Below are 27,466 nucleotides of genomic sequence, written 5' to 3'. Positions count from 1 at the left end.
CAAATCAAATCAATTTTATTTATATAGCGCCAAATCACAACAAACAGTTGCCCCAAGGCGCTTTATATTGTAAGGCAAGGCCATACAATAATTACGGAAAAACCCCAATGGTCAAAATGACCCCCTGTGAGCAAGCACTTGGCAACAGTGGGAAGGAAAAACTCCCTTTTAACAGGAAGAAACCTCCAGCAGAACCAGGCTCAGGGAGGGGCAGTCTTCTGCTGGGACTGGTTGGGGCTGAGGGAGAGAACCAGGAAAAAGACATGCTGTGGAGGGGAGCAGAGATCAATCACTAATGATTAAATGCAGAGTGGTGCATACAGAGCAAAAAGAGAAACAAACACTCAGTGCAACACAGGCCGCTGCACACAGAACAACGTTTAGACACAGAAAATTACTGCAGAGAAGGTTACCTTGAGTGGTAGCTGATTTCTCGGCGGGGAGGTGGAGTTGCAATCCGGCTTTTATGGTGATGTTAGAATGAGTGACAGCTGGTGCTGTTGACGAGTGACAGCTGTCACTCTCTGTTGCTTCGACACCCTCTCGTGCTTGAAGCCCGCACTTCAAGCAGGGCGCCCTCTGGTGGTGGTGGGCCAGCAGTACCTCCTCTTCAGCGGCCCACACAACACAAAAAACTGACTCATTGCATTGGATTTCCATCTAATAAATATATGTAGTCCCAACTAAATTAAATTAAATTATCTTCCATGGATGTGCTTTATTTGAGTTGGGGCTACATATATTTATTAGATGGAAATCCTGCTCATAATTAAACTGAGTTCATCCAATGAGTATTTTTTTTTTTTGAGTGGCCGTCATGTCAATATGGACCAACATCTTTGAGAACCGTCTCCAACACCTTGTTGAATCTATACCTCAAAGAATTAAGGCAAGTCTGAAGGCAAAATGGGATCCAATGCAGTACTACAGGAGGCAGTGAGTGTATGTTGTGATTTGGTGCTATATAACTAAATAAAGTTGAATTGATTTGACAAAAGCAAGAGGATATACCCTGTTAAATGTAGTTTAAATTTCTATATGCAAATTGTTACCAACATTTTTTTAAGTCAATTTTATTCCACCTTTTTTTCCAGTTAGTCCATGGGCCAAGCAGGTTTTTGGTACCACTTAAGGTGACTAAACAACACTTAGAATCCAGCCTCAGTGTACCATGGCCTGCACAAAAATGTATGATAGCCATCTCCGGGTGGTAGCTGTACCCAGGTCGGGGTCAATGAAGAATTACACAGAGGTTAAAATTTTAAAATACTACAATCACATTGAAAACTATATCAGATTATTTGTCTGATCATAACAATTCCAAAAAAGTATAGTTTGTACTAGCTATGATGGAATGTTCTGGAGTTATGGGGTAAAAACAGCAAAGATGGTGATAAAGGTCAATTTCAGTTTGTACAGGGATTAAAAGTTAAAGTTGCTCCAATTTCATTAAAAAACTATGCAAATTATTGTTTGGATTAATAGGGTTCTAATAAGGAATAGTTTACAGGGTAACATGTCACCTGTCATAGAATCCAATGAATGTCAACCTTGTTTGACCTTTACTTTGCAGACCAAACAGTCAACACACTCAAAACTATTCCATTTATTAACCCTATTAGCTCAACCAATAATTTGCATAATTCTTTTACTGAAATTGGAGCAACTTTAACTTTTGATCCCTGTACAAACTGAAATTGACCTTTGTCACCATTTTTGCTGTTTTTTCCCCATAACCCCAGAACATTCCATCATAGATAGTACAAACTATACGTTTTTGGAATTGTTATGATCAGACAAATAATATGATATAGTTTTCAACGTGACTGGAGCATTTTAAAATTTTGACCTCTATGCAATTCTTCATTGACCCCAACCTGGCTACAGCTACCACCCTGGGATGGCTATCATACATTTTTGTGTAGGCCATGGTACACTCATGCTGGATCCTAAGTGTCGTTTAGTCACCTTCAGTGGTACCGATTAGGTCAAAATTGACGACTGGCTCATGGACTAATTGTGCTACGTCTCATTCTTCTCAGCAGAAGTAATGAATCTACTTAAGGAGCAGAGCTCAAAGGTACATTTGGGCATGGCTGGAGCTGGAGCATTCTCACTTCCCTGTGTCATCAGCAGCAACCGCCACTGACCTCTTGCTCTTACAAAGTCCCTCTCTGTGGATGCTGACTGCTGTGTTGCCATAGGTAACCGCGCTGTCCACCGCCCTCAGGTCAGGTGCTGCTCTCTCTGACACAACGGTCGGCGCCTGCTGGGTGCTGCGTGCATCGCCAACATGGTTCACCTAAAACAGGGTCAGCAGTGTGAAATCAGGATCCATATTAAGTACCTGCCCTCAAACACATTTATAATAAATAAATAAAAGAAAAAGAAAAATGCATCTTATTTTACACTGTTCAGTGAGGCAGATAACAGGAAATCTTACTGATGTGCGACATTTTGCAAATTAGTCAGCACAAAACAACCCAGATGAGAAATCAAATGCCTTTTCTCTGCTGGAAACACTGTGTAGCTCCTCCTGCAACAAGTCTTTAACAAAGGCAAAACGCAAAACTGGAGACTTCTGCACAGATTTCTTCAGGATCAAAAATACTCAGACAGAGAAAATGAGTGGCACAGCATGCACACAAACAAATACAAGGACAAACACACAGCAAGAGTGACACGCTACACTGAGACACTGCTGCAAAATGTGAACGACAAGCTCCTTTGATCATTCTTCAAATATGACCAGCTGAAGAAAGTGTTTCCACCCCCTGTTCATCCCCTAAAAGCACAGTCACAGAGAAACACATCATGCAGCAGAAGCTTCAGCAGACTGCTTACACACACTCACAGTGCACCCCTCGTTCTGATGCCTTACATGCATGAGGAGAGGTTTCAAGTAATAATAATAATAATAATAATACATAAGATAATTATACTGGGCGATTTTAACATCCACACAGATGCTGAGAATGACAGCCTCAACACTGCATTTAATCTATTATTAGACTCTATTGGCTTTGCTCAAAAAGTAAATGAGTCCACCCACCACTTTAATCATATCTTAGATCTTGTTCTGACTTATGGTATGGAAATAGAAGACTTAACAGTATTCCCTGAAAACTCCCTTCTGTCTGATCATTTCTTAATAACATTTACATTTACTCTGATGGACTACCCAGCAGTGGGGAATAAGTTTCATTACACTAGAAGTCTTTCAGAAAGCGCTGTAACTAGGTTTAAGGATATGATTCCTTCTTTATGTTCTCTAATGCCATATACCAATACAGTGCAGAGTAGCTACCTAAACTCTGTAAGGGAGATAGAGTATCTCGTCAATAGTTTTACATCCTCATTGAAGACAACTTTGGATGCTGTAGCTCCTCTGAAAAAGAGAGCTTTAAATCAGAAGTGTCTGACTCCGTGGTATAACTCACAAACTCGTAGCTTAAAGCAGATAACCCGTACGTTGGAGAGGAAATGGCGTCTCACTAATTTAGAAGATCTTCACTTAGCCTGGAAAAAGAGTCTGTTGCTCTATAAAAAAGCCCTCCGTAAAGCTAGGACATCTTTCTACTCATCACTAATTGAAGAAAATAAGAACAACCCCAGGTTTCTTTTCAGCACTGTAGCCAGGCTGACAAAGAGTCAGAGCTCTATTGAGCTGAGTATTCCATTAACTTTAACTAGTAATGACTTCATGACTTTCTTTGCTAACAAAATTTTAACTATTAGAGAAAAAATTACTCATAACCATCCCAAAGACGTATCGTTATCTTTGGCTGCTTTCAGTGATGCCGGTATTTGGTTAGACTCTTTCTCTCCGATTGTTCTGTCTGAGTTATTTTCATTAGTTAATTCATCCAAACCATCAACATGTTTATTAGACCCCATTCCTACCAGGCTGCTCAAGGAAGCCCTACCATTATTTAATGCTTCGATCTTAAATATGATCAATCTGTCTTTGTTAGTTGGCTATGTACCACAGGCTTTTAAGGTGGCAGTAATTAAACCATTACTTAAAAAGCCATCACTTGACCCAGCTATCTTAGCTAATTATAGGCCAATCTCCAACCTTCCTTTTCTCTCAAAAATTCTTGAAAGGGTAGTTGTAAAACAGCTAACTGATCATCTGCAGAGGAATGGTCTATTTGAAGAGTTTCAGTCAGGTTTTAGAATTCATCATAGTACAGAAACAGCATTAGTGAAGGTTACAAATGATCTTCTTATGGCCTCGGACAGTGGACTCATCTCTGTGCTTGTTCTGTTAGACCTTAGTGCTGCTTTTGATACTGTTGACCATAAAATTTTATTACAGAGATTAGAGCATGCCATAGGTATTAAAGGCACTGCGCTGCGGTGGTTTGAATCATATTTGTCTAATAGATTACAATTTGTTCATGTAAATGGGGAATCTTCTTCACAGACTAAAGTTAATTATGGAGTTCCACAAGGTTCTGTGCTAGGACCAATTTTATTCACTTTATACATGCTTCCCTTAGGCAGTATTATTAGACGGTATTGCTTCAATTTTCATTGTTACGCAGATGATACCCAGCTTTATCTATCCATGAAGCCAGAGGACACACACCAATTAGCTAAACTGCAGGATTGTCTTACAGACATAAAGACATGGATGACCTCTAATTTCCTGCTTTTAAACTCAGATAAAACTGAAGTTATTGTACTTGGCCCCACAAATCTTAGAAACATGGTGTCTAACCAGATCCTTACTCTGGATGGCATTACCCTGACCTCTAGTAATACTGTGAGAAATCTTGGAGTCATTTTTGATCAGGATATGTCATTCAAAGCGCATATTAAACAAATATGTAGGACTGCTTTTTTGCATTTACGCAATATCTCTAAAATCAGAAAGGTCTTGTCTCAGAGTGATGCTGAAAAACTAATTCATGCATTTATTTCCTCTAGGCTTGACTATTGTAATTCATTATTATCAGGTTGTCCTAAAAGTTCCCTAAAAAGCCTTCAGTTAATTCAAAATGCTGCAGCTAGAGTACTGACGGGGACTAGAAGGAGAGAGCATATCTCACCCATATTGGCCTCTCTTCATTGGCTTCCTGTTAATTTTAGAATAGAATTTAAAATTCTTCTTCTTACTTATAAGGTTTTGAATAATCAGGTCCCATCTTATGTTAGGGACCTCGTAGTACCATATCACCCCAATAGAGCGCTTCGCTCTCAGAATGCAGGCTTACTTGTAGTTCCTAGGGTTTGTAAGAGTAGAATGGGAGGCAGAGCCTTCAGCTTTCAGGCTCCTCTCCTGTGGAATCAGCTCCCAATTCAGATCAGGGAGACAGACACCCTCTCTACTTTTAAGATTAGGCTTATAACTTTCCTTTTTGCTAAAGCTTATAGTTAGGGCTGGATCAGGTGACCCTAAACCATCCCTTAGTTTTGCTGCTATAGACGTAGACTGCTGGGGGGTTCCCATGATGCACTGTTTCTTTCTCTTTTTGCTCTGTATGCACCACTCTGCATTTAATCATTAGTGATCGATCTCTGCTCCCCTCCACAGCATGTCTTTTTCCTGGTTCTCTCCCTCAGCCCCAACCAGTCCCAGCAGAAGACTGCCCCTCCCTGAGCCTGGTTCTGCTGGAGGTTTCTTCCTGTTAAAAGAGAGTTTTTCCTTCCCACTGTAGCCAAGTGCTTGCTCACAGGGGGTCGTTTTGACCGTTGGGGTTTTACATAATTATTGTATGGCCTTGCCTTACAATATAAAGCGCCTTGGGGCAACTGTTTGTTGTGATTTGGCGCTATATAAAAAAATTGATTGATTGATTGATTGAAGTACAGAATGATCAAAGAATGTGTATAATCAAAGCAAGATAAGCAAGAAAACATCCTTAAATCACACCAAGAATATGCCACCCTAAAAGTACATCATGAATCCTTCAGTATGATCCATGATCACACTGAAGGATTCATTATTAATAACTTCTAGTCTTTGACCTATTTCTCATTTGAACTGTAGCCTTACAGGATCTAGTGTGCTGTCAGCGTGAGGAAAGATCTCATGAATGTGCATGTTTTCTTTGGAAAACATCTACAAACTGCAGACTGTGACAATCTCTGCCCCAGGCATCTTACACTGCATCCAGAAATTATTCAGAGAGCTTCACTTTTTTCACATTTTGCTATGTTACAGCCTCAATCAAAAAAATGGATTGAATTAATTTTTCCCCTCAAAATTCTACTCACAACACCCCATAATGACAACATGAAAAAAGTTATTTTTGAAATTTTTGCAAATTGATTAAAATAAAAACTAATAAATCACATGTACATAAGTATTCACACCCTTTGCTCAATATTTTGTTGATGCACCTTTGGCAGCAATTACAGCCTCAGGTCTTCTTGATTATGATGTCACAAGCATGATGCACCTATCTTTGAGCAGTTCTGCCCATTCCTTTTTGCAGCGTCTCTCAAGCTCCATCAGGTTCAATGGGGAGCATCGGTGCACAGCCATTTTCAGACCTCTCCAGAGATGTTCAATCAGATTCAGGTCTGTGCTCTGGCTGGGCCACTCAAGGACATTCACAGAGTTGTCCTGAAGCCACTCCTTTGATATCTTGGCTGTGTGCTTAGGGTCATTGTCCTGCTGAAAGATGAACAGTCACCCCAGTCTGAGGTCAAGAGTGCTCTGGAGCAGGTTTTCATTCAGGATCTCTCTGTACATTGCTGCATTCATCTTTCCCTCAATCCTGACTAGTCTCTCAGTTCCTTCCGCTGAAAAACATCCCCACAGCATGAAGCTGCCACCACCATGCTTCACTGTAGGGATGGTGCCTGGTTTCCTCCAAGCATGATGTCTGGCATCAGTGATCCTGTGAACACGTTACTTAGCAACACGTTACTCTAATCTGACCGTTTTTTTTAAGTAACGAGTAATCTAAAGAATTAATATTTCCAAATCAGTAATCAGATTAAAGTTACTTATCTGAGTCACTCTGCATTTCTATTATTTTTATTATGCCCCCGCGGTGCTTGTGCTGCAAGGCGGGGCATATAAAATCTGGGTTGTCCGTCTGTCCGGCCGCAATTCGTTCCCCGCAACGGAGCTCGCAACTGTCCCCGCAACTGTCAAATCCTTCGCCGCCATGTGCCTCGTCACCTATTGCTTGCAGAAACTTCATATTTGGTGGGTACATGCCTTGGAGGAGTACTTCACACGGGTTCAAAGTCCAATGACGTCTGATAACCGTGACCTACTTAACTCCTTCATTGCAAAATGGCTCTGCATCAGCAACAGCAAATGCGCCTAAAGTCTCTTTCTGAGCAGGACATGACGTAAAAATGCTGATGAAACTTTCTTCCCTGTCAATCTGGTCATGTTTTCTGCATACGTTATCCATTCTTCCTGCTCCGACAGCAAACCAGGGATGAGTGTATGGATGATGGAGGCCACTGTGCTCACTGGGACCTTCAAAGCAACAGAAATGTTTCTGTACCCTTCCCCAGATTTGTGCCTTGAGACAATCCTGTCTCAGAGGTCTACAGACAATTCCTTTGACTTCATGTTTGGTTTGTGCTCTGACATGCAGTCAACTGTGGGACCTTATATGTAGACAGGTGTGTGCCTTTTCAAATCATGTCCAATCCACTGAATTTACCCCAGATGGACTTCAGTTAAGCTGTAGAAACATCTCAAGGATGATCAGTGGAAACAGGATGCACCTGAGCTCAATTTTAAGCTTCATGGCAAAGGGTGTGAATACTTATGTACATGTGAGTCCTTAGTTTCTAATTTGCAAAAGTCTCAAAAAATCTTTTTTCACATTGTCATTATGGGTATTGTGTGTAGAACTTTGAAGGGAAAAAATAAATTTTGGAAAAACCCCATTTTGGAATAAGGCTGTAATTTTTCCATAAAATGTGGGGAAAATGAAGCACTGTGAATACTTTCTGGATACAGTGTAATGTGGAGTTGCACCAGGAAGTGGATCTGGTGCAATGGTGCTAACCACTGACTCACAGCAATAAGGTTATGGGATGGCTTCTCATCTGGGCTTTGCTGTGTGCTGTTTGCATGTTCTTTCCCTGCTTTGGCTTCCTCCAACTTCCAAAAACATGCAGGTTAGATGAATTGGTTACTCCAAATTGACTGTAGATGTGAATGTGTCTGTCTGTCCATATGTGACCTTATGATAGACTCGTGTCTTGTCCACAGTGTACTTTGACTCTTGCCCACTGACCACTGTGATAGGCGCCTGCCTTCTTGTGGCCTTTAATTGGAGTTATGGGGTATAGAAAATGAATGAATGGACCTGATCTTGTCACCTGAGTCCAGTAGTGGGCACAGCTAACCAAAAAGTTAGCTTCGATAACCATTAATCCGCTAACTGAAAAGTTAACTTTTATAAAGCTAAAATGATAAACCCCTCAAAATTAATTAGTGGAAGTTACAGCTAAAAGCTAAACTGATAACTTTTAGTATTGACTCCAGTACACTGACAGCTATTGATACTTCTAAGTAAATTCAAAGGCAATCACAAACAACAACAAGCCAGTGCTTCTGTAAGCTCAGCCTTCTCTCAGCGAAAGAGACCTGGTGACCAGAAAGAAAGGAAAGAGAGAGAGGGGAAAAAAGATAATTTATTTTCACAGCCATACTGTCGTGCAGACTTGTCAGAGGAGTCAGGGTTTTGCTTGAGGTTAAAAGGTCACCTAAATTAGGTCCAACTTCAGATTCCAGCAAAACATGTCGTGTAATACATAAAATTAATGAGAGGATCCAGAATATAGAAAAGGTTTTAAGTTATGATGTCATTTGATGATGTCATCACAAAATGTAAAAAATTTAGATTTTTTTTTTTAAGGGTGAGACAAAGCCTGTAAATCATCATTACAGACTCTTGTAAAATCACATGTAGCAGTCTTACGGAGATACCTTTCAGCACATAAAAGGGTCATTGTCAAGGTCACAGGAAGGTCAAACACTAAAATCACCAAAAAAAAAAAAACCCCTTTGCTGGTCACAATTTGTGCTTATTTGCATCCAGATTTGGCATGAATATATTCCTTTGCCAGTCAGTCCCTCTTCATGGTGGTCGTTCCTCGTGGTTGTCTCTTTTGTTCACCTTTTAGCAAGATACCAGTCACTCTCAGGGTGACAGTTTTTTTTTAAACCCTTTAATGAAAGCTGAGAGTCTCTACTAATTGTTTTCATTTTAACTCCATTTTGGTGGTATACAGACACAAAATTACAAAAATTGTGTCATTGCCCAAATACTTATAAACTTGGCAGTATTTGTCAAGTAATACATGTTGTCTTAAGTAGCACATGCACAAAAAGGCCAAAACAATAGGTCATAACTTCCATGAGAACTTGTGGAGTTTCCACCGGCAGCTTGCTCTTTAAGCTCTCTTCTCCATACGGCAAATTTTTGCCTGCACATTTTTCCAGATGTATTTGAGAAATAATATCTGGAGTGTAATCAGAAGCAGTGTGAAGCAGCCCCTTTGCAGGCTGAATCATTTAGCGGCATCACGTTCTGCAGGGATTCACACGGCAACACTGAGGCAACGCAAGCCTTTTATACATTATACATAACACATAAATTATTGATGCCACCCTGCAAGGTAAGCATCTTCAGTGCAATACAAGAATGCTCCAGAATACGATGCGGATGTCGATTAACAAACTCACTACACGCTCAGCAGTATGTAGGCCAGAGCCTCGCAGGAGAAAAGGACTTTCTTCTTCTACTTTGTTTCCCGCTGCCTACATTCATTTATCGTGGACTGCAACATAAGATCCACTAATCTCCACTAAAAGCCACATGAGGCTACCGCAATGAAGTACAAACAGCACGGCGTTTACTCAGACAAGAACAAAGCAGCCTTTTGAAAAAGTACGCATTGCTCAAATTGCTATAACAGATGCTACACAGTATGTTCAGTTAAAGGACCCTTTAACTGATTCTGTTCCATAAAAAAAAAAAAAAAAAGGAGCTCCTAATTGAACTAAAAATGTTTCCAAGGTCTTTCAACAGGCTACAGCGTGCACATACTTTAATGAAAACTATGCAGTATTTTCTACAAGACACATGGCCTCAGAACTAGTCAGCATTAGCTCATACAACCCCTGGCAAAAATTATGGAATCACCAGCCTCAGAGGATGTTCATTCAGTTGTTTAATTTTGTAGAAAAAAAAGCAGATCACAGACATGACACAAAACTAAAGTCATTTCAAATGGCAACTTTCTGGCTTTAAGAAACACTATAAGAAATCAAGAAAAAAAGATTGTGGCAGTCAGTAACGGTTACTTTTTTAGACCAAGCAGAGGAAAAAAATATGGACTAACTCAATTCTGAGGAAAAAATTATGGAATCACCCTGTAAATTTTCATCCCCCAAATTAACACCTGCATCAAATCAGATCTGCTTATTGACATTGACCCTATATGTCTTTTTGCAAGGAATGTTTTTGCAGTTTTTGCTCTATGGCAAGATGCATTATCATCTTGAAAAATGATTTCATCATCCCCAAACATCCTTTCAATTGTCCAAAATATCAACATAAACTTGTGCATTTATTGATGATGTAATGACAGCCATCTCCCCAGTGCCTTTACCTGACATGCAGCCCCATATCATCAATGACTGTGGAAATTTACATGTTCTCTTCAGGCAGTCATCTTTATAAATCTCATTGGAAAGGCACCATACAAAAGTTCCAGCATCATCACCTTGCCCAATGCAGATTCGAGATTCATCACTGAATATGACTTTCATCCAGTCATCCACAGTCCACAATTGCTTTTTCTTAGCCCATTGTAACCATGTTTTTTTCTGTTTAGGTGTTAATGATGCCTTTCGTTTAGCTTTTCTGTATGTAAATCCCATTTCCTTTAGGCGGTTTCTTACAGTTCGGTCACAGACGTTGATTCCAGTTTCCTCCCATTCGTTCCTCATTTGTTTTGTTGTACATTTTTTCGATTTTTGAGACATATTGCTTTAAGTTTTCTGTCTTGACGCTTTGATGTCTTCCTTGGTCTACCAGTATGTTTGCCTTTAACAACCTTCCCATGTTGTTTGTAATTGGTCCAGAGTTTAGACACAGCTGACTGTGAACAACCAACATCTTTTGCAACATTGTGTGATGATTTACTCTCTTTTAAGAATTTGATAATCCTCTCCTTTGTTTCAATTGACATCTCTCGTGTTGGAGCCATGATTCATGTCAGTCCACTTGGTGCAACAGCTCTCCAAGGTGTGTTCACTCCTTTTTAGATGCAGACTAACGAGCAGATCTGATATGATGCAGGTGTTAGTTTTGGGGATGAAAATTTACAGGGTGATTCCATAATTGTTTCCTCAGAATTGAGTGATTCCATATTTTTTTCCTCTGCTTGGTCTAAAAAAGTAACCGTTACTGACTGCCACAATCTTTTTTTCTTGATTTCTTATAGTGTTTCTTAAAGCCAGAAAGTTGCCATTTGAAATGACTTTAGTTTTGTGTCATGTCTGTGATCTGCTTTTTTTCTACAAAATTAAACAACTGAATGAACATCCTCGGAGGCCGGTGATTCCATAATTTTTGCCAGGGGTTGTATATGGATTGCAAAGAGTTGCAAAGAGATGTCTCTGAAATTATTGTAACATCTCGCAATAACTTTGTCAAGAAATCTCCATTGAGCATTACTGCAAAGACTTGGGTCAACTATCTAGCATGGCCGCTACCAGGTCTCAATTCACATCTGGGAGCATGCACCATGTGTTGCTGCATCCCTGGCACCACAGAACCACCTTGGTTCCTAGATGGCAACCACCCAGACAAATATATGGTCCATCCTTAACCCTCAAAAGTAATCATCAATCTGCTGCAGCCATGTGACCCGGGGGGCAGATACCTCAACACTGAGGCATCTGAATGCTGGATCATGCCCAGATAAACACATCACATGGCCAAAATGTCAAAGTTGATGCTCCTTCACAATACTCCTGAAGTAATCGTCTATTTGACATAAAGTCATTCCAGTGGTCCCCAAGGATCCTCTGAAGAGATTGAGTACTAAAGACATCTAGTCACCGCCTTAAGGCAGGCTTACACTAGAGGTGGGCGGTTGGGTCCTAATATCGATACCAACGCTGGTATTGATATTGAACGATCCTTGTGTAAAAAGATCGATACTCAAGCTTTATTTCTCTCCTGCACGCACTGACTGCTGTGCACGCAGATTCATCAAAGACTACATTTACATGCCGTTAATATTCGGGTTAAGGTCAATATTCCGGTTTCTGAATCATTAGGTATAACCCTTTTACATGCTTAAGCAGACAGAGTTACTCCTGTATACATGGTCATTGGTATCATATCCCCATCTAAACAGCGACGCACGTCTTCCACCGGTGCTTGATTTGGTCTGGCGTTCGTGCAAATCCTGCTTCGTGTAAAACCCCTCACTACACACTTTTCTCAAACAGGCATTAACATTTTCTCATTTTTCTCTCCTGTGGGCTGCCTCCGCATCAAAACAGTGAGTGTAGTCTCTGGACCTGTTGCCAGATTTGGCGCAGCTCCGCACAGCAGAGAGGGGGGCGCTGTGAGTGGCCCGCTGCGGTGTTTACCGAGCCCGCAGACTCAGTAAACGCATCGGAGGCAGAGCAATCGCGGTGATGCCGGTGCTGCAACCGGTCCGCCTGATAAGGAACACAATGTGCTGTTTATCTCTGCTTCTGTGGTGTCCGGTGGGCTGTGCGCGCTGCATACAAGTAGTTGCCGTACTCAAAAGACCAAGATTCCTTGCGGATAGGACATGTGCAGAACACAAAATAATGTTCCTTTCTTTGGAGATATCCCGATGCGCGTTTATATGACCTGATATTCGGGTTAGAAAAGGAGTAACCCAGGGGTCTTATTCTGGTTTTTAAAAACCAGAATATGAGCATATTCAGGTTTTTGCAGGTGTTTACATGGCCGTGTGCAACCGGGTTATTGCTAATATTCTGGTTATGAAAGGGTTATTGGCTGCATGTAAACACAGTCAAAGTCTACTCTCTGTCTGTAAGAGCAGCGCTGCGCTGTGTCACACAACACGGAGCAGCGCACCCTTGTATTGTGGTTTGTCAGCCCTCTACCTCAGGAGATTTTGTTTTGTGTTGAGTGATATTTTTTTAAACAAAAATGTTGATTGTGATAATAAAGTATTTTGTTGTCACGTACAATGTTTGGCAAAATTCTATCCTAGGTCTTTTGGATCCTTTGGATCTATGAAGCCTAAATATGAAAAAGTATCGGTATCGGCGATACTGGGCCTGTATTTACTTGGTATCGGATCAATACCAAAATTCTCGGTATCGCCCACCTCTAGCTTACACTGTGCAAGTTTTGGCCCTTTTTCAGCCGATTTTTCACTCATGCAAGTATTTTTTGGATCGCGCCGAGTTTCCGCCTAATCGCACGTCCTGCATCGTGCAGTCTACATGGAGTAACGAGCTGCGTTTAATATCTCACGACCACCTCCCGATCGGGAATCGTATGGTCGCATGAAAATCAAACCTGTTTGATATTTTGGCCGGCCGTCGTTTGTGTATCGCGCTGTTGAATCAGCGCTACGAGCCGATCTACCCCAACCTCTCGCACTGCGCATGTGCAAACACTGCTGCGGAGGTGGACACAGTGTTTGGGAGAGAGCAGCATGGTGGTACGTGTGGCATGGAGCCAAACTATGGAGGAACAACTAGTAGAACTGGCAGGCTCATCCGAGCCTATTCGATGTCACGTCCCAGAGCTACCACGACCGAAATAACAGGGAGAAAAGTTGGGGGGAGATTGCTGCCCAGCTGCAGCTACCTGGTAGGTTCATGCTTTTGTTCAGACTAGCAATTAGCACAGTTCACATGTGGCTAACAGCTATTGTTGTGGTGGTGAGTAGCAATATACTTCACGAAGTACATGTGTTACTTTTTCAGTGAATGAGGTTAAAACCCGTGTGGCATCACTCCGGACGCAGTATGGAAAATTACTGAAACCCAAGCCCAGCGGCAGTGCCCAGAAACCTCTGACCCTGAAGCAAAAGTGGACACTACAACACAGATTTTTTGAAGGCGCATGTCATCCACAGGCACACAGAGTCCACTCTGACAGTAAATTCATATCACTACTCACACAGTATGAAGGGAAAAACATGAAATGATGGCCATTATGTTCTCGTCAATATCGTCTTAGTCAAAGCAAAGCCACAAAGTTATGGACATATACAGTAGCTTGCAAAAGTATTCGGACCCTTGGTATTTCACGCTTTTTAATTTGTTTATGTCGTTTGAAATACAAAAGTAAATCAGGTTTTCAATATAAAAATTTGGAAAATTATGTTCCTTAAACTCGAACTGAAAACAAATCTCTCCAACTTGATATAAATGAATAAAAAATATAAAACCCAAGATGATGGGTTGCATAAGTAATCAGTACCCTTTGGTACAATACCTGTAAATAATCTGTTTTATTGCCAGTTTACTTCAGACAAGTTAGGGGATGGATACAAGCATTCCCAAGTCACTTTTATTATTTATTTATTTATTTATATCAAGTTGTAGATATTTGTTTTCAGTTTGAGTTTAGGAACATAATTTTCCAAATTTTTATATTAAGAAACCTGATTCACTTTTTGTGGTTGAAATGGCATAAACAAGTTTAAATGCGTGAAATGCCAAGGGGCCGAGGACTTTTGCTAGCCACTGTAGAGTGTGACGTTATCTCACCTGTGCAAAACTGATTAAAATCTTCACTTCTGTGTAATCAATTTACCTCTGTCTGTCTGCTCTCTATTTTGTTTCCCACAGCTTGGCACAGAGTCAGAGGACATAGCAGAGGAGGGAGATGACGTGTCAACTGTGAACATCGAAGCAGATGTTTTAAGTACCTCAAACAACACCAGTCCAGAGTCAGCGATGCTGGAAGAAGAAAACATCCCCAACAGGCCACCGGTCACAAGTCAGCCTGCTAAAAAAGACAAAGACTCCAAAATCCGAAGCCAAAATCGGTTGAGCACAGCCTCGAAATGGCAAAAATGTCACTGCTCCAGCAGGTCCAGAACACTCTGTCAGCGAATGCAGACTCTGAGGAGTTGCTTGGACAGCAGGTAGCATCAGAGTTGAGGAACATAAAAGACAGAGCTTTACAATTATGGCTTTGAAGAAATATCATGAATATGATATATGATGCACAGGAAGCAGAGTATAATGGCCATTGCCAGTATGCAGGTCAGCTAGCTAGGTCATCTTGGTATCCCTCCCAAGACTACCAGGTTCCATCTACGCAGCCTATGTCGTTATTGAGACTACTACATTCTGAGCAGATGGGTTCCTAAAAACAAGACGTTTTAATTGTGAGTTCAGGATAAAGCCATCTACCTAAATGCACCATTGCACATTTGGTTAATAGAAATACGAGGTTTGTTAGAAAAGTATCGGACCTTTTTATTTTTTGCAAAAACCTGATGGATTTGAATCACGTGTGCTTGCATGAGCCAACCTTGAACCTTTGTGCGCATGCGTGAACTTTTTCACGCCTGTCGATTGTGTCATTTCCTGGTAAGCAGCCTTTGTGTGGGATGTGTGCAGTGCGCTCGGCGGATTTTCATTTCAAGGAAAAAGACAGAACGACTGGAGCAGCGCGACTGTATCAAATTTTGCCAGAAACTGGGCGACAGCCAGGTGGAAACCATTCGGATGATTCAGACGGCTTTCAGTGACGATGCTTTGGGCATCACACAGATTAAGGAGCAGTACAACCGGTTTAAAGACGTCCGTGCAATGGTGGACAGCGAGCCACGCAACGGTGGAGAGCGAGCCACGCAACGGTGGAGAGCGAGCCACGCAACGGTGGAGAGCAAGCCACGCTCCGGCCATCAACATGCTGAAATGACCAGATCATTTCCAAAGTGAACGCTGTGGTGATGCGGGACCGTCGTGTGACTATCCGAGAAATTGCGGAAGAGGTGGACATCAGCACTTTTTCGGTACATTCCACTGTAACAGAAGATTTGGCCATGAAAAGAGTGACGGTGAAATTCATGCTGCTGCTGATGGCGGCGCTGTGTTGAAGTCTCACAGGACATGCTGTGACATGCCCACCTCTTCTACAATTTCTCGGATAGTCACACGACTGAAAAGTCACCGAAAGCCTTCTGAGTCTTCCAAATGGTTTCCACCTGGCTGTCGCCCAGTTTCTGGCAAAATTTGATGTGGCGCTGCTCCAGTCGTTCTGTCTTTTTCTTTGAAATGAAAATCCGCCGAGCGCACTGCACACGTCCCACACAAAGGCTGCTTACCAGGAAATGGTGCAATCGACAGGCATGAAAAAGTTCATACATGCGCACGAAGGTTCAAGGTTTGCTGATGCAAGCACATGTGATTCAAATCCATCAGGTTTTTGCAAAAAATAAAAAGGTCCGATACTTTTCTAACAGACCTTGTATTTTTGGAAGTTAGAAAGGTAATTTTTTTTGTAAGATTTCTTTAGTTATGTGCAATTTCAGTTTCTATTCACATGGAAGAAATGTTTGTGTGGGCTACTGAAACAAAGACCACTGAGTGTGGTCCTGTTGTGTTTGTATTCTTTATGTGACACCAATCTACCTCAAGTTTGCAGTGTTTGCACATTTTGTTAATAAAAGTATGTAGCAACAGTCATGGAGCAGATACTTTTGTAATTTCCCAAGAAGGTATTATTTTATAGTTATTTATGTTCAACTTTAAGTTTCTATACACAAAGAAAAATGTTTGTGTGGGCTACACAAAGACTGCTGATTGTGGTATTGAACAGAACTGAAGATTTATTTTGAACACAACAAATGAAAAAAAAAAAAAACAACAACACCGTACTGTTTGTTTCTAAAAAGAAATCACTTCGTCAACAATGAAATAAAATTTAAAACAAATATTGCGAAGATGCATCAGAAAATACCCTAAAAGAAAAAAAAAAGTACAAGTAAACGTAACTCTGAGGCAAATTTTTGATTCCCCCCCACACACACACACAAAAAAAAAAGGATGGAGAAAGCAGTTGTAAAACAATATCCTTATTGTTGAAGGTCTATCAAAATAGAACAGAATGAAGACAATTGATACAGCATAAACTGAATAGTGAACTAGCAGCTGACATTACAATTTTCAAATGCCGAATTCTGTTACTGTTGTTACTGTCTTTAACTCCTTAACCTGACAGGCCCAGTGCCAATTTGCATAACCTTGTTTTAAGTCTGATCTGAGTGTACATGAATTCCAGCATGTTATACCACAAAAACATCTGAGATAACAATCTACAAATCCAATCTGCCAAATGTCCACCACAAAAAAAACTATTATTTATGAGTACATGTCAGCTTGTGATCAAATTGTACAATGTTTTTTCTTAAATCTTTTACAGATTTAAGAGCAACCTTGTCAGTAATCTAGGCATATCTGAGTTCATATTGTCCATAGAAGAATACCTAGCTGTATTTTCTGTAAAGTAAAGTTGAATGGGGTAATACTCCAATATTTAGTGACAAAAGACATCAATAAATCACAAATAAAGTATAGATATTTCTTGTAATACACCCATAAACGTATTGCTATTTTCGGAGTGACAATTTTCACCGTACGGTTGAAATAGTCTCGTAAGCTATTCTCACCGTACGGTGATACTAGTGTGTCAGGCTATTTTCACCGTATGTATCAGCCAATCAGAGGCCAGGGGGAATCTGTGACGTAGTATCCGGTCCAATTTGAACCAACCTCATTTCTACCATTAGAGCGATAGCATGCGGACGTGATACTTCAAGTTGAGAGATTTTGTTGGTCAGAGTAATATTATAGACTGTAGAGGAATGGCGAACCAAGAATCAAATACAAGTACAAATGAAGCTTTCCAAGTTCATCTGGCAAATCAGAAGTTCAGCAGCTTCAAAGCTTTCGAGAGCAGCTTCAAGGTGTTTCAGAAGGTAAGTAATTGTATAGTTGTTTTCACTGTTTTCTGGTGTTATTTTTATCCATCATCAACGGTATGCTAGCGTCTGATTTTGTTTCTTGGAAGTGTAATTATTTACTTCATGTACTTTTTAACTTGATGATTGTGTATTTAAAGTATGGCAAGATCAGACAGAAACCACGCTAGGAAAAGAAGCATAAGATTCAAAGATGCTACAGTGTTTCGTCTATTGAGTACCAAATTTTATGTTGATTCTGGAGGGGAGTTTCAAGGTTAACAGATTTCGGTAGAAATATCGTTCTGGGTTTACAGTTAGTTTGTTAGTTATATTGTATGTTCGTGCCGTGTGTTCAACTCAAAATGGCACTAGTGCCACGGAGGCCAAACTCTGCTTGGCCTAGAAATGAGGATTACAGGTTTTGCTGTTATACTGACGTTATAGTGGATCCATAACTCCCAAACGCAAGATCATATCATGGCCATCAGCTGATTTTGTTTAGTTGAACATTGCTGAATCTAGCTCTTTGACATGAATGTGATCTTGACTGGTGATTGGTGTGCAAAATGCATGTGTTCCTTTGCAGTTCTTGGTTGGCATCGGAATGTGTGAATGTATGGTGCCTGTTTCTAAAAAAAAACCCTGTGTGTGTCGTACTCTTGACAAGAATCCTAGGCCTTATTAAATTGTTACTTTTTAATTACAAACATGAAGTGTATAGTATTTTGTATTGTATTTCATCACCACTTCGTTGGCCATAATATGTCACACTCTTAGCAGGGATGAAATCATGTTTAATATGTGCAGTTACTTTGTTTCTCCTTTGGAGAAGTTTACTATGGCTTGTCCTCTTTTCTTTCCATAATAGAGCTTTGATGTTATTTTTGTTTCTATATCTTCTGATTTGGGGTTGGTTCAGTGGGATGGTTTGCTCAAACTTGCAGCTGCTATTCAAGTAGTAATTTGTTCTTAATGAAAAGAAAGATTGGATATGGATAGTTAGTCACTATGACTGTGTACTTTTTGTTGATGAACAGACAGAATGCTGTGGGTTGACATATCAACACTTGTGCTGCACCAAACGCCAACTATCAGCTTGCAAATGTGTGATCGTCGCTGTGGAGCCATGTATATTTACCATTGGCACTTACATGTAAGCATGTAAGCATCTTGCCCGTAATGATACCGATTATACCGTTTTCATATTTGTCCTGACTTATTTGTGGGTATTTGACTTCACATTCAAATATTGTTTATGATTTTTCAGATAACTTTGAGTCCTACATGTACATAAGTAGTGGCTTATTCAAATTTTAGCATTTTTCTTTTTAAATAAAGTTACTTTTGTATCTCAGTTTTAAAATGGGTAATAATAAGACCACAATATACCATGGTACATATCAGATTGTGAGGTAGGTAACATGATATTATCAGAAGGTGCAACATACCTGGCAATCCTCAGCTCTATTAATTTATGTACCATGCATTATTGCAAGGCTTCCCCTGTAGCAATTTTTTTTAGTCAAATGCTAAAATAATACAATCTTGGCTATAATTTTTCATGTTTGGCTACAGTTTTTTAACATTGAATGTACTGAGACAGTGTCTGACTTACTTTTCAGAGGAAGACCTGTCACATTTATAGCTACTACTGCTACCAGGTTATTTTGTTTTCAGTTAATTATAATGTGTAGACTTTTATCTGTGTTGGTCATTAGGAAGTATTTGAGCTAATAGTATTTTCATGACAAAAAAAAAAGATTATGTATTGTCAGACAAGGTTGCATACACCATGTACACATTAAAAAAAATGCAGTTATTCACACACACACACACACACACACACACACACACACACACACACACACACACACACACACACACACACACACACACACACAAAAAACCCCCCAAAAAAACAAGCAAAGTTGTCCCCTAGGATTGAAAAGTTTCAAACACTCAAACAAACTGACATTCATATCTGGGCAGGAATTTGATCCTTGTGGTTCAACTTCTTGGCATTTTACAAATTATAATTGGCTAAATTATCTACAAGAAAGGTATATGTTGGCCCTATCTCGCTCATTCTCTGGTCCCAGACAGGTTAAAAAATACTTTTGCATTAGGTCTATATGAGAATTGTACATCTGGTACCTTGCAACTTTTGACTGTAGTTGCACATTAAAGCAAGTATGCCATGATGCTAACCCAACATACAGTACATGTATATTGCCAGGTCTCTTTGTGATTATTCATTGAATCATGATTGTTGGAAAAAAAAGTCATATTTTCTGAGTATGCCGAACACCAGTGCATTTGCTTTGATTTTAATACTTTTTCTGCTGTAGTTGTAAAAAAATGCTTAAAGTTATGTATAGATCATACCCCTTGTTAGGGATAAAGAAAGAATTTTCTCTTGTCTGTAAACAGACATGAACCTTGTCCATGTTGAATTGCATGTATAATATGGTATGATAGTCCATGCTTTGGGCAGTCCAAAAAGTGGTCAAATAAAGCAAGTGGTCTCTCAGTGAATTGCAGACCTGCTTAGTACTAGTGATTGTCAGTCATTTCTGCTGATTTTGTTTTCATATTTATTGAAGAAAACAATGTAGCACTGCTGGCTGTTAAATTTAAAAGTACTGATAGTGTCAAGTATATGTAGCTTATTATGTATTGACACTAATGACTGTGACACAAAATTAAATACAACTCTTTGGTGGAGTCCAGGGTAGATATGTCTGGTACTAGTATGGGAAAAACCACCAGTTGACTTGCCCATCACATATTTCAGTTGTCTCAAAGTCACTTAAGTTATTTTATGGGCTTAAGTTATCTCCTCTGAATTGTGCATCAGACATCATACAATTTCCCTATAACAACACATGCAGGTTCACAAATGTCACTCATGCATGCATCTTTTCAGGACACTGGCAGTGTTTTTCGGATCAAATCATCTTCCTCAGTTGCTGTGGAGAACAAGCGAAGAAAGACCCCTATTCCTGACTGTTTTAAGTATGGCTCAATTTCATACTGTTGTCTGCATTATGGAAAACCCAAGGTCCAAGGCCACGGAGTGCGACCAAAGCAAAGGTGAGTCTCCATAAGAGTCAAATACATGTCGTTACATGATTAGTCCATGAGCTAATTCTCAGTACTTTAATGAATATGTATGGAACATTACATGTGTGTTTTCAACACTATGTGTCATGGCATGTAATGTACTGGTAGCGCCACCTATGCTCCGGGAGAAACTGACCAGAATATGTTAAATCACAATACATTCTGTAATTCAAAAATAAATGTATATACCATTTCCAAAATTTATTCCAAGTGCACAGTGTGTCTGATGCCGTTAGTTCACCCCTAAATTGAATTTTAGAGAGAACAGATTACCTTCAGCTCCTGACATTTATTGTTCTGTACATTTGTAATGCCCTTACCAACTCAGTTTTTTCTTCATAAAAACCAGTAACTGGATTTTTGCTGTGGGAGTACCCAGAAGAGTCAAGAAATTGATTTGTGTGCAAATGGGTTGCATCGTGCCACCTACAATACGCACAATGCATAGTCATGCCATACTCCTTCATGCAATTCATACATCACTGTAATGGTGTTTCTATTGGTATGTTGCAGGTACCTGTGGAGCAATGGTGTCACTCTCCTATTCAGGGAGCTTTCTGGTAGTAACAAAGTCAAATATGGAGCACAATCACAGTTTGGATGATGAACCTACTGTTTTATCCTTCAAATCGACATTTGGACGGGGATCAGCTTCAAGATGTTTGACATACTTGCCCTGAATCCTGGTGTCAAACAGCTGAAAGAGTTTGTCTCCACCAAGTACAACAAAGTGGTGACCATGAAAGATATTCACAACCTGCGTTCAAAGTTCAAGTCCAAATCTGACAATATGGATACCTTGTGTGACCTGCTTGAAGAAATTGGAGATGAAGGGAGGGTTTCTGTCCACATGTCTGAGGAGCAGGAGTTCCAGATGGTGTGTTTTGCATCAAAGAAGATGATTGACATGTATCACCAGTACCAAGAGGTGCTCTTTATGGACAGCACCTACAAGGTTAATAAATATGGATTTCCACTCTATCAGGTAATGGTCCAAGACAACCTTGGTAGAGGTAGAGTAGTGTTTTATGCTTTTGTGTCTGATGAGAGTACCGTGTCATTGGACCGCATGGTCAAAGAGTTCGAAGATGCGATGGGGATACCACAAGGACAATGACTGTAATGGTGGACAAAGATCAGAATGAAATAACAGCAGTGCAAGACAACCTGACAAATGCTAGGGTCCCCCCTTTGTACATTTCATGTGCTGAAGAACTTTAAGAAGAAAGTGAGTGACTTACTACTGCCAGCAAATGAGAAGGAGGAGATCTTCAGAACTATGAGACAGATAGTTTATGCCAGATCTGATAAACACATGGTTGAACTGTTGCTTGATTTGTTGACTCAGAATGAGGAGATGCACCAGTACATCCAAGTAAGTTGGCTACCAGAGAAGCATATGTGGGCCATGCACCTGCGAGACCCTGTTGGTACATTTGGTAATAACACAAACAACTGAGTGGAGTCAGAAAATGCCAAGGTGAAGCATTTGCTATCTTCAAGCTCCTCTCTGACAGACTGTGTTAAGAGTCTTATGTTCCACAACCAAGTATTGGATGAAGAAAGAGAGTATCACCAGTTCTTGCAACATGCCACATCTGTCCATTATGTTAACACCGAAGCCGATATGCAACGCATGTTTGCTGAGATGACAGATTTTTCTGTGGTGAAAATTAGAGGGAATTATAAGCCAAATGCAAACATGTTTGTGGGGGAAGTGTCATCTTCTGGGGATTATCCAGTGACAGACGGTGGCAAGACTTACAGTGTATGCCTGGAAAGCAAGAAGTGCTCTTGCACATTTGCCAGTCAATATAAATTGCCATGTCATCACCAGATCTGTCTGGCTAGGCACCTTGACCAGGATCTTGCTGAACTTGCTACAGGCAGCAGGTGGTCTAAGTCTAACAGTAGACTAGAGTCACTGCATGTGGCACATGGGTTATGTGTTACTCAGAGACAGTCACATGCAATCTTGACCGCAAATCAGCGATTTAACAAGGCTACTGAAGTGACCAAATGACTTGCCCTCGTTCTTACTACCTGCAGAACTGATCGCTTCAATGACAGGCTTGGCTTGCATGTTTCTTGAAATGGAATCAAGAAGTCCACTTGAACAATTGCCAGAACCAGCTGTTGTTGAAGCCTTGCCAGAACCAGCTGTTGAAGCCCTTAGTGTGGACAATGACATAAGCTGCCCCACTGAACATGTTGTGGACAGCATGCCATCTACCAGTGTAGTAACAGACCTCTCAGTTCTTAGAGAGATACAGTTGTCTGCTATCAAGAGGAGAGGAAAACCTCATGAAGTTCGAAGACTGAGCAGGTTTAACAACAAACGTGGTGCCAAAAGAAAAGCCGACAAGGCTATTGGTACCAGTAGTAAGAAGAGAAGGGGCAATGTTGAAAATGAGTCTGACTTGTGCAAGGTGTGCTACCGCGAAGACCCACCTAGGGAAGTGAACAGAGATGCACTGATTCAGTGGATTGGCTGTGAAACTTCTGAACAGTGGTTTCACTCCTGTTGTGTTGGTGTGCATGACCCTGAGACAATATACATGTCCGCTAACTGTGTATGAGGAGTTGACCGTGTGACATTATACGAGGTCTGTTAGAAAAGTATCCGACCTTTTTATTTTTTTCAAAAACCTGATGGATTTGAATCACGTGTGCTTGCATGAGCCAACCTTGAACCTTCGTGCGCATGCGTGAGTTTTTTCACGCCTGTCGATTGCGTCATTTGCTTGTAAGTGTTGTGAAAGTGACGTGACACGGACCCACAACAGGGGGCGTTAATGAACGGACAATGGATAAGCCAAAAAGTAACAATTTAATGTTGTGAATCGCACAACAACGTACAGACAATAACAATATGGTGACTGTCAATCATACACCAGGTGAGGTGTGGGCAGGCTCGACGATAGAAGACGCCTGGAGAGACAAGAGCTGGATCCCCACACAGCTTCCAACACCAACCAGCCCTGCGCCCCAGGTGGCCGCTGTCTTCAGCAGTCAGACCCGGTACTGCTGGCAGAGAACAAAGACAGTCCAGATGAGTGTGAGTTCGCACACTCAGTAATCCACAGTCTGTCTTAAGTAAAGGAGGGAAAACCTCCACCTCCAATCACACACACTCGTGCAGCTCCTGGTCAACCACTTATCTGAGTTGGGGTGTGAGGCGAAGCCGTCGCTGTCACACCAAACGCCAATCCTCCAGATAAGGAAACACTCCAGGAAAACGGCTGCAAATAGAAGTTCAGGTTAAACACACACAGTGTCAGGCAGCAGAGAAATTACCTGAATGGTAGTTGATTTCTCGGCGAGGAGGTGGAGTTGCAGTCCGGTCTTTGTAGTGGTGATGATGGGTGACAGCTTGTGTTGATTGTTGACAGCTGTCACCTCCAGCAAAGCCGACGCCCTCTCGTGCTTGAAGCCCGCACTTCAAGCAGGGCGCCATCTTGTGGTGGTGGGCCAGCAGTACCTCCTCTTCAGCGGCCCACACAACAGTAAGCAGCCTTTGTGTGAGGATGGGTGTAGTCTCTCGTCGTTTTTTCTTTGCAAGGAAAATGGCGGAACAACTGGAGCAGCGTGACTGCATCAAATTTTGCCAGAAACTGGGCGACAGCCAGGTGGAAACCATTCGGATTATTCAGATGGCTTTCGGTGACAATGCTATGGGCATCACACAGATTAAGGAGTGGTACAACCGGTTTAAAGACGGCCGCACAACGGTGGAGAGCGAGCCGCGCTCCGGTCGGCCATCAACATGCTGAAATGAACGGATCATTTCCAAAGTGAACGCTGTGGTGATGCGGGACCGTCGTGTGACTATCCGAGAAATTGTGGAAGAGGTGGACATCAGCACTCTTTCGGCACATTCCACTGTGACAGAAGATTTTGCCATGAAAAGAGTTGCAGCAAAATTCATGCCGATGGCTTTGGCACGAAGCTGATGGCGCAGCAAAAGCGCCACCATGTTGAAGTCTCACAGGACATGTTCTGACATGCCCAACTCTTCCACCATTCGGAAGATTCAGACGGCTTTCAGTGGCTTTTCAGTCGTGTGACTATCCAAGAAATTGTGGAAAATTTGATGCAGTCGCGCTGCTCCAGTTGTTCGGCCATTTTCTTTGCAAAGAAAATCCGACGAGAGACTACACCCATCCTCACACAAAGGCTGCTTACAAGCAAATGACGCAATCGACAGGCGTGAAAAAACTCACGCATGCACACAAAGGTTCAAATCCATCAGGTTTTTGAAAAAAATAAAAAGGTCGGATACTTTTCTAACAGACCTCGTATGTGTATGCTTACTCTGAAAGTGAAGTATTGTTATGTGTTTCATGTGGATCAAGTGTTACATGATGTGCATGCACATATTTAGTTGCTAGAGGACTGATCTCAGTGTTGTGTGTCCATGAGACACTTGTGTGTGCTGACTGTGAAGGTGAAGTACTAGGTGTGTGTTACAAGATGTGCATGGACATATTTTACTTACCAGTGGACTGATCTTAGTGTTGTGCTATATGGATATATTTAGTTGCTAGAGGACTGATCTCAGTGTTGTGTGACCGTGATATTTATAAAGGCTGGAATGATCATCTTCCCATTTTATGATCTTTGTAAAGTCCATGTTTTTGTATGTTTTTGGTCCAGTTGGCGAAAGCTGTATATATGTAGTGACTTATGCATGTAGTATTACATGGTGGATACTTAATAAAGATTTGAAAACACTTTGCTATTTTGTTGTTATTCACTTTAGTAACACAATAAGAGGCATTACATTTCCAGACCAAGTGTTACTCTTTAGGAGTAAGACTTACATTTTATCAGAAGGGCCAGGTCTTACTCTTTCTGAGATCAAATTTTCTTTGATAGTCTATATATCAAATTGCCAAATTTTGGAGATGGTTCAACATTTTCACAAGAGTACAGGAGGCATCAATTACAACCAAAGAACAACTTTATGAAATTGTGCATTATTCCAGTATATAACTGTAACCGAAATCTGTCGGTATGCCTACTAGTCACATTTGATTATCATTTTATATGATAATAATGAAAAGTGTACATTAGAATTTTTGTAGTGTGTATGTTTTGTGCTCTTGTGGAAAAAACTATCGTTTACCCATTTCATTTGACCTACTGACGAGGTCAAAGCTATGACTACCACAATAGGGAGCGCTCTTGATCTTTGGGCTGTAACTTAAATGCTCATTTGCATTCATTTAATTGTAATTTCATTAACCTACCCTTAAGGTGCTAATCACTGCTATATCAGTGCTACCCTGAATCAATATGAGGATAACATTTGAATTCCTTGCAAAGAGAGCTTTCATTCAAGTACCGACATGCCTGGTCAAAAATGACTGGTTATCAAGTTGAAAAATTACCTACGTCAACAGCTTTCCGATGTGTCCAGAGCAAGCAAAGGAAAGCTGTTGACTCAGTTTTTAATTCAACAGTTTAAGGGTAAAGTAGTAAGTATTAAAGGTTTCCAGAATCAGCAATCATGGAACAAATGATAAATTTAGTATTTTTTTAACTCCTGTTTTTTAAATATTTTTGTGAATTAAAAAAAAAGTTTTGCATATTCAATCACAAAGGAAATTGTTTCTTTCCATAATTGAGTCAATGAAGCTTACACAGGAGATAAGCTATGGCCGTGGTTATTCACACGGCGGGTGTGTCCATAACTCTCATTTGGCTATTCGCACGGCAAGAATCTGGTGGCAAAACTTGGAACTACTTGTATAAACAAACATACTGCATTCAAGATGTCATAACTCCTTGAAGATTTTTCAATTTTCATGATTTTTTTTTCTTTTTTTAAATTCAGCTGTGTCCATAACTCTTATTTCAGTATTCACACAGCAAGATTCTGGTGGCAAAAGGCCAACCCTATTTGAATGGCGGCCGTGTCCATAACTCTCATTTAATGCAGTATGTTTGTGTGACCGCAGGACCTTCGTGGCCAGGACGGCGGTGGGATCGAACCCAGACGGCTCGCACTAAAGACCATTCCTCTACCAGGTCAGCCAAAGGGGAATTCCCCATTAGCCAACCTAGTGGGAACGTCTTTTCAATCAGGACCTGGGACCTTCATCCCGCTACATTTGTTTATACAAGTAGTTCCAAGTTTTGCCACCAGAGTCTTGCTGTGCGAATAGCCAAATGAGAGTTATGGACACGGCGGCCGTGCGAACAGCCACTTCCATAAGCTATATTACATACAGCATACATGATTAATACACGAGATGACACCCATTTTTGAAGTTGTGCACTGTTACAAATTACCCAGATCAGTAGGTAATTTTTGTGAGCTTGTAAATCACTGTACTGTGAAAATGGCCTATTATTATCATAGTCTGAATTAATAATACTGAGATAACCATACGGT

At 40.8% G+C, this 27,466-nt stretch overlaps 1 protein-coding gene across 2 annotated transcripts in view; it reads right to left on the bottom strand.

Moving 5' to 3' along the window:
* The window catches only part of zgc:154006 (uncharacterized protein LOC563016 homolog), a 65,464-nt gene that overhangs the window by 15,515 nt on the left and 22,483 nt on the right, over positions 1-27,466 (bottom strand). For both annotated transcript variants that reach the window (XM_034182447.1, XM_034182449.1), the window contains exon 5: positions 2,151-2,302. In XM_034182447.1, coding sequence (XP_034038338.1) covers positions 2,151-2,302 — 152 coding nt within the window. The remainder of the gene's footprint in view (positions 1-2,150; positions 2,303-27,466) is intronic.

The sequence above is a fragment of the Thalassophryne amazonica genome, chromosome 12 (genome assembly GCF_902500255.1).
Source record: "Thalassophryne amazonica chromosome 12, fThaAma1.1, whole genome shotgun sequence".
Taxonomy (NCBI): Eukaryota; Metazoa; Chordata; class Actinopteri; order Batrachoidiformes; family Batrachoididae; genus Thalassophryne; species Thalassophryne amazonica.
This window is presented reverse-complemented; position numbering and strand designations above follow the sequence as displayed.